Source organism: Pseudopipra pipra, chromosome 9 (assembly GCF_036250125.1).
Source record: "Pseudopipra pipra isolate bDixPip1 chromosome 9, bDixPip1.hap1, whole genome shotgun sequence".
Taxonomy (NCBI): Eukaryota; Metazoa; Chordata; class Aves; order Passeriformes; family Pipridae; genus Pseudopipra; species Pseudopipra pipra.
In genome coordinates this window covers 29,033,421-29,041,624 of record NC_087557.1, presented here as the reverse complement: position 1 = coordinate 29,041,624, position 8,204 = coordinate 29,033,421, and the positions used below count along the sequence as shown (strand labels likewise).

At 40.4% G+C, this 8,204-nt stretch overlaps 1 protein-coding gene across 2 annotated transcripts in view; it reads right to left on the bottom strand.

The window, feature by feature from the left end:
- Window positions 1–1,991: 1,991 nt before the first annotated feature.
- Window positions 1,992–8,204, bottom strand: part of ST6GALNAC5 (ST6 N-acetylgalactosaminide alpha-2,6-sialyltransferase 5) — a 70,896-nt gene continuing 64,683 nt past the window's right edge. For both annotated transcript variants that reach the window (XM_064665517.1, XM_064665516.1), the window contains one exon: window positions 1,992–4,325. In XM_064665517.1, coding sequence (XP_064521587.1) covers window positions 4,094–4,325 — 232 coding nt within the window. In that variant the 3' untranslated portion in view covers window positions 1,992–4,093. The remainder of the gene's footprint in view (window positions 4,326–8,204) is intronic.

The following is an 8,204-nucleotide window of genomic DNA, read 5'->3' as shown; positions in this document are numbered from 1 at the left end:
AATCTTATGCTTGTGACATGCAGGGTGTGCTTTTGTAGTGATCAGTATGAGCTGATGTTCTGGGGAAGGTGGAAGGATTGGTGCCTGTAAGGTTTCTGTGCTTCCTTTTCTTTTGCAGTATCTTTTGCTGTCTTACAAGTACTCTTTGTAACTGCTTCTTTCTTTATGTTTAACTGCTTCTTTATGTTTTTTTTTATCCCTGTGTTTTTAATTGAATTAGAAATTGTGTCTCCTTGCATCAAATCAAATAATTAACTTTCATTAATCAGAAATTATTATCAACGTTTTTCAAAGAGTTTTTGTGGCACCTATGAGCAATTCATAGACTATTGAAATCTCTGCAGGGTGGCCATTGCTATTGAGCCATGACATTCCACTCCAGCCCGAGCTGGAGTTTGATCTTCATATTCCAGGAGAATATAGCTAGATGGCACAAGCCACATTTTATTCCTTACACTTTAGATTCCCCTCACCACACCCCCCAATGTTTTTCCAGCTATTTTTATATTATTGTTTCCTTGTCACCTTAGAGCTATTTTGGGTAAAAATCACTTAGCTTCCTATGAAGTCTGCCTGAAGAATACAGCAGGACAAGACCCACGAAAGCACCTCCAGAAGAATTTTATTAGTTTACAGTCCTGTTCATGTGTATGAATATCTGTGGCAGTGCCACTGCATTGAGCCAGGACTGCCAGTCAGCAGACCTCAATCTCTTCCAAATCTAGTTCCAAGGCTGTAACTTAGTCTTAGTTTCTCTCCCTCCCCAGGAATGCAGTGTTAACTGGTCTTTCTGAGGTGCTTTAGCCCTTTGGATGGATGGTTTTCTCCAAGTGCATCATGGTTTTGGCTTCGTACCACGATGCTCAGCTGGGCATCCTGCAGCCCTTGTGCCAACATAACAGAAAGCAGTTGTGGTATTTTTCTGTTCTTACTTGCTTATTTTCTTTATCATTCTCAACCCCAGTTGCACACATCATGGCACAAGAGCTGTGGTTCTTCGAGATAAAAACAGTTCCTCTGACGAAGCCACACGTAACAGCCTGAAGGTACCGAGGAGTTCAGAACTAAAGTAACACAGATCTTAAAATTGCTGATGTCGGTAAACACTGTTTTGGAACAGCTTTTAATATGTGAAATGATGTGCTGCAGATCACGAATCAATCAAATTACAGCAAAGAGTGTGAGGTGACAGCAGAAAGCAGAGAATGGCAGCCATGCCTGGTTTGTACTACTTATCCCTGGGCTGACAGCGTTTTCTGTCATAAATCTGTTTGGTTTATAACTAGGCCATAAAACCTTGCTTCAGGATATTCTGTAGTTCAAAACTTGTGTTTTTATAGAGAAATACATCAGTAATTTGTGAATTAAAATTGCAGCACTTTAACAATTATTTCCATTTCTTTTGCACTCTTATAACTTGTGCTTTTTGCACTCGATTTATGTTCCATATAAATTTGTGTGATCTGTTCAAAACTTGCTGTCTCCTTGGCTTCATCAAATTTCTTTTTTTACATATAGGTGTCCCTTACTCACAGAAAATGCTCCTTCATACTTTTTGTAATTAGATGGGGGACCTTGCTCAAACATCACAGGAGGTTGATGAGACTAAAGTGAGTTTGGGTTTGTTTGGTTTAAAAGACTGGCTGTGTATGGGGGTAGGAAGAACACAGTTAGTTATTAACAGAAGCTGAACAAGGAATAAGTTACAATCCTTAGCTTCGCTCTCTTAAAAGTCAGGAGATTTAGTGCCAGTTTATCCCATGTTTTTTATATTCTTAATGCTTCACCTGATCTGTTTGACGCTGACCAGTCTTGCAGACAGGAAACAAGCACGTGGAACACAGTGGAGTCTGGCAAGTCCCCATGTTTCTACTGAATACTAGAAGCAGACCAGTGTAATCCATCTTTAAATGATCTGGTTTTAACAATAATATAACTAAACATACAGCATACACATCCTGCAGCCCTCAATTAATGGAAAAACTAAGAGCTCTAGTTTAGAATGACAAGATTTTTTATTATTATATCACTAATAAAACAAGGATGGTGGCATCAGAGGACTTACCATGATCTGTACCATCTCTTGCAGTCACATTAGAAATGATCTGTAAATCAATTTGACAGATTTCATCAATTGGAGCAACATCTGCTGGATACATGCCCCAGTACACATGTTGAAAGGGATGTTCAAATTACCACGAGTTCAGAATCCATTCTGGTTTCTGTAGAACGCAGTGAAGTCAAGTGGAAGGAATAAAACACCATCAGTGAAAGAGGGAGAGCTGAACACCAGCTGAGAGACAGGTTACAAGCAATTGGCATTGTTTGTATGCTGAGCGGTGTGCACCAGGAAGAACACCCAAATAAAGCTTTTAAGGCAAAATAGGTTATAGTTTCTTACTTTTTGATACTGGGGAGGGCTGCAGCAGGACAGTGGCTCTTGGAGGCCTGCACTTCAGGTCCAGACAGTGTTACAGGGGTAACACTGTTTTGCCCCTGACAGGGCAGTTCACTTTGTTCCCAGAGGATCAGGGTATCTGTCAGGCAGCTGCAGCTATTGCTATTCAGTTTTGGAAAGAGGAAGACCATGAGTTAAAAGGGGGTTTAAATTATAGTGAGTTTGGTCCCACTTCTGCGCATCACCTCTGAGGTTCAGCTTCTTGGATTTGGATGTTTAAAGGTAGTATCTTTGTTCTGGCTTTCACATTTGTCTAATGAGAGACACCTTCCATCACCTGAGGTACGTTTCATGCAATAGTTACTCATTACTTCGAAGAAATCAGAGGTTTGAGGCTTGTGAAGCAAAAGCAAAAATAATACTGTAACTGAAATCTTCTTTATTCTCAAGCCAAATGTAACCCAGTAATTCCCACTGGGAGGTTCCTTACACAGCACGAGCATTATCCATCCCCTTGGCTCGCAGGGACTTGCCATGCACATACAGGTACTTCATGGAAAAAAATGCAAAGTTTAACTTTGCTCTTTTCAAGAGGACAACTTTGTACTTGGGGAAATCTTTTCACAGCCCAGCTTCAACGTGATCCACAATCTCTGAGCTCAGTGATGATCTTGGAACTGCGTAAGGCAGAGATTTTTGCAGGTGCAGTGTTGTGATCTTTCTGGCAAGTATGGATGCTATTGTAGTACCTGGTAGTTTAACTTCTTCATTCCAGAAATTTGGTTGTGTTGTTTCCAGCAGTTGTGGCCTGGTTTGTAGTCTGTTGCCTCAGGAGGGTCCCTGTCAGCCTCTTGCAGGAGTACAAGTGACAAAACAGAACACAACCCCTCCAGCCTCAGCCTGGTGTCTTCACTGAGAAGCACGCTGCCATAGCCAGTGGGGTTTTGGGGTTTTTTTGATAAATTTTGTTTGCCCTCCTTCCTCCCACCCCTATTTAAAAAACAGCAGCTTGATAGCACAGCAGCAAATGCACATTAATATCAAACAGAATTTTCACTACCGTTTTCATATTAACATGAGATGTCAGAATGTAAAGTGAGCTGGATCTGCACATGGGACCACTCTTGCCATTAAAGGCTTTAGGCTGGAACAGAGCCCAAATTTTTTAGAAGAAATGCAACATTTCCTGATCAAATATTAATTACATGCTATATAGAATTATGTATTTCAAACGAATTTTATAAATAAAAGGCTAGGCCTTTCAAACCATCAGCAATATTAACTTTGCATTTGAAAGATTATGAAAGATAAACAACCACATAACTGTGAATTAGAAAAATACTGGCCTAGGTTGCATAAAAACCTCCATTAAATAAATACTTTAAGTTTTCACTATGAAAATCCAGTGGGGTTGTACTTAAAAAAGCCGTAATGAATTAACCATCCGTTAATGACACCCGAGCTGTTGTTCACAAATCACGTACACACACAGGGAGTCAGGTGGCCCAAAAAGGCGACAGTTCAACAGAAAGTACTCTTGGTATGTGCTGCTCCTCCATCACAGCTTCCTGACTGCTGCTGCAGTTCCCGGCTGCAGACCCTGTTCCCCTTCCCCTCCGGGTCCCAGTGCTGTCCCAGGAGGTCCAAAGGCTGGTACAGAAGGTGACTGTGACTGTGGCCTCGTGTGTTCCCCCCTCAGAGCAGCGGTTTGGTCTCGGGGCGGGTCACAGTGCGTGGCTCTGGTTTCCAGTCTGGCTGGAAGAAGTGGATGTTGAATGTCCGTGCCCAGTTCTCGAAGACTCGTTTCTCTGTGATGAACCGGTGGTGGCTCCCCTTGCGGCCCCGCTCATGGGAAAGGTACATTGTGCACTCGTCAGGTCCCAGAGGTTCATAGTAATGATAAGGTACTGAAAGATGATTAGGATCCCTGTGGAAAAAAAGAAAACAGATGGAAGCCCAAGATGGTCCTTTTCACTGATTGAAAAGATGCTATCTTTAATAAACTGATGGGCTCAAATCCACTTTTTCTCCCAGATAAACCAGATTTCTAGGTAGCTGTATTTTTCTTGCATATTTAATACATGAGAATGGGGCAAAGGTATTTTCTTCGCTCTTTCTATTGCTCTCCTTTAATCCCCTCCTCCCAGTTAAACAAAGGGCAGCAGTAGCTCAGAAACAAGGGAGAGTGCTGCAGGGCTGTGTTACTACACACGAAATTGGAAGCAAACTGCTTAAAAGAGATTTATATCGAGATTGTGAGTTGTAAAAGGTCTTGGAGAGGTATTTACTGAACTGGGGGAAGAAAGGGAAGAAGCCAGAGGGGAGGTGGTTATCTGTGTCAGCTCAGTTGAACATTCCCAGCACGGCGCACGAGCTTCCAAGTGCAAAACCTCACCGAGTGTGTCTGCATGCCAGGCCAGTGGTACCCTCTGCTGTTGCTGGGTTTTTAAGCAAAACAGATGATGCACAAATGGGTTCTTTTTTATTTTACTAAAGCAGCTTTCACGTGCCTAAGCTAGAAATTAAAACTGTTCACCCACAGTACCCTTCTGACCTTGTGAACCTGTTTGCATTACCCGGCAGGAGAGAAGAACTCATGTGGTGACACGTAGGATAGGCCAAAGACCAATTAGATACTTAGGATAAAGCTCATTTTAGCATTCTAACCTTAATGTTTTGATGTTACATTCTGTAAAAGGCACATTTGTATTATAATAAGCCAGAGTGATTAATTCTCCTTTTGTTTTAATCTCTATATTAAACCGTACCCATTATGTGTTTTTTCCTCTGAGTACTGTGTTTTGGCCTGACAAGAGCTCACACAACCCTCTCTGTCATGAATTTAAAGAGAGAGCTGTTCCAGACAGAATAACCCAATTGTACTGCTCTCCACAGTTACTGCCAAGTATTTTGTAGTGGCAGAAAAGTTAATCCTAATAGCAGCATTTAGTGAAGCCTTGGAGCTGCTCTGTGTTAAAGCCTGGGCTGAACAGGACCCTGGTACAGAGCAAGAAATCTCATGCAGATTCCAGGCTGTCAGCTCTAATATACAGTTGATTATTTCCATTTTGAAGAGCTAATATTTAAGCTCACTTTCAATTGAATGCATCCACAGTCTGTCAGTGTTCTGTCCTGGTCATTATTTTTACTTGTAATTCTGTCACCTAAGCAATTCTCTAATTTTTCTTATTTTGCCATTATCCATACTGTGTATGCAGAGGTAATGTATGATATTGCTGCTGCTTTCCATTTGTGCCTTAGATTAACGTTTTAATTCCATCCATCAGGCTCCCTTGTAACACAACATGGTGATCAATCTTCCAAGAACAGAATAACAATAAAATTACATTTCTAGAATAAGATGGATTCTAAGCTTATTAAATATATTCTCACCGGAATATATAAGAGTGAAACAAAATCCTTCATTACCTTACCTACAGAAAACATATCTGTAATGTAAAAACTACCCTTCCTATAGAAATTTAATACTTTTAAGCTACAACTATTAAAGGTCAATCTTCAATTAATTTTTCACTTTTTTGATACACTGGACCTCTTCTTATTGTCACTTAATAATTTGTATGGTTACTGTAAATCTAACAGAATATATTTTCATGGGATTTATTTTTGCTAAGAACTACTACACAAATAGGTCTCTGGATTCCCCCAGATTGCATGCTGGTAAACTTTGGATTTGAACTCTGGCTTGAGTAACTACACCATAACCCAAATTAACTGTGCTGTGTTATCTTCTAACTCTGCAATTAGCTTGTGTCACCAGCAAATGAAATGCATGAGTAATTTCTATACGGAAATTGCTTGCCACCTCATTTATTAACATTAAAACAGATGCTGTTTTATCACTGACTGATACTGGACATTAATCAGTATTTTGTCAGACTCTGCATGCATATTAATATCACAGCTGGGAGGAATCTGGGGAAGTTCCTCTGTAAAATGTCCTACACTTCCTTCCTGGTAGCCTGCCAGCACAGCACCCGTGTAAGTGCTTGGACCCATGTCAGTCAGCTACTGTTTGCCACTTGAGTGCACATTTTCCCACAGATGGTACCCACCCCCAGCCAAAGCTGAAAGCACAGTGAACACTGCTGGCCTCAAAAGAAACAAGGCAGAAAAACCAGGCCACGCCGTATCACATTCTGGTCAACCTCTCCCTTTAGAAATGAAGTGCCATTATAAATCAACCCTCTAAAACTATAGGCACTCGCTCACTTTGTAAAATAATTCATATTTTGAAGGGTGAATAAAGTGTCATTAATATGTTGAGTGATGGGCAAGGTGCTGTGCCAGGACTATGAAGATTTCTGGATAATTTTTTTGCCTTCTGTTCCCAGGGTCCCTTTTCCCTGACCTCCATTATTAGCCCCATTTTCCAAACCATTTATGCATTTTGTTATTAAGGTAATGAGGTGAAGCATATGGACCAAAGGGCAGGGCTCTCTCACATACAGCTTAAAGTCCTGCGAGCCCCTCTTCTTCCATCAAGCCCCTCTTGAGCTCCAGGAAATGTAACTTCCAACAACTGCTTCTCTGCATTTGATTTAAAGGAACTGGAAGTGGAGAGAGGGAGGTAAGAAAACACTAGATTTAAAAGCTGTACCCAAAGGAATAAATGAAAGTATTTCAAATGCCAATTTTCAGGCAAACAGGCCTGGCAGTCAGATGCGGATTCTTACAGGAAAATGATCTGGTTCCATAATTGGAGCAAAAATTATTCGTATTAGCTAAAATAATTAGTTAAATTAGTTAAAATAAGGCAAAAATACAGCAAGATGGCTTGTTTGTCTTGTGACAAAGAGTGAGAGGTGCACACACTCTACAAAAGTCTTTGGGATGTGCACAGAAGCACAAAAGCTTTCATCTTATTACAGAATGTGCAGATCAGAAGTATTTAACAGCGTGAGAGCAATACCAAGCCATTAACCCTTACTACAGCACAAATCTGTAGCAAAATAAAGGGGTTTGAAATTTCATATAGCTTTGCTGTAAACTACAAAAAATTTATAACAATCAGGACACCAATTCCAGTTCAGCTCTAAAACTCAGTGTCCAGTGAAAGTCAACAGAAAGGAATCTAAAACACCTTGTTGCAATTAACAGTGACAAATCTTTTACTCCATACTCCAGACTCCTTCACTAGGCTATTTTTCCTGCATGGGTGCAAAGCAATTTGGTTAATGATCTTAAGCTAATAATTTGCAGCAGAATCAACAGTATGATGTTCAGGGTACCTTTGAGATGTCCTTCACGTTACAGATGTGAAACCAATTTAGTTCCACGACAGCGATCGCCACACTCGTTACTTACTCCACAAATTAGTACTTAAAAAAGAATGGGTACCTATCTGCTGAAATTTCAAATCTGGTGATATCAACTCTGAATAGGAATAAGATTTTGGGGTGTTTTTTTTCTTTTGATCTTAATGATTGTTTAGTTGCACAGCACCGAGGGTACCCACACCATCTCGCACACACACGTTACAGAATTATTACAATTACAGAATATTTCTTTCTTTCTGCTATTCTGTTCTGTTGTCTTATTTCTTTGAAAGGAAGCACTGTTTAACTTCTTAATGAATGGCTGAAGAGCAAATGAAGAAGGTTAACTGTATTTATAGCAAGACACTGCTTCCATAGATCTTCATGGACAGCTTCTCCCAGGCATGGCAACTACAGTTTTCCCCTTCATCATCTGGGGAATCAAGCTGAAGTACAGACACTTCATATTATTTTGATTAAGAAATGACCTTTCTCCCTTTTACAACCAGGTGAGCGAACTTTTATGT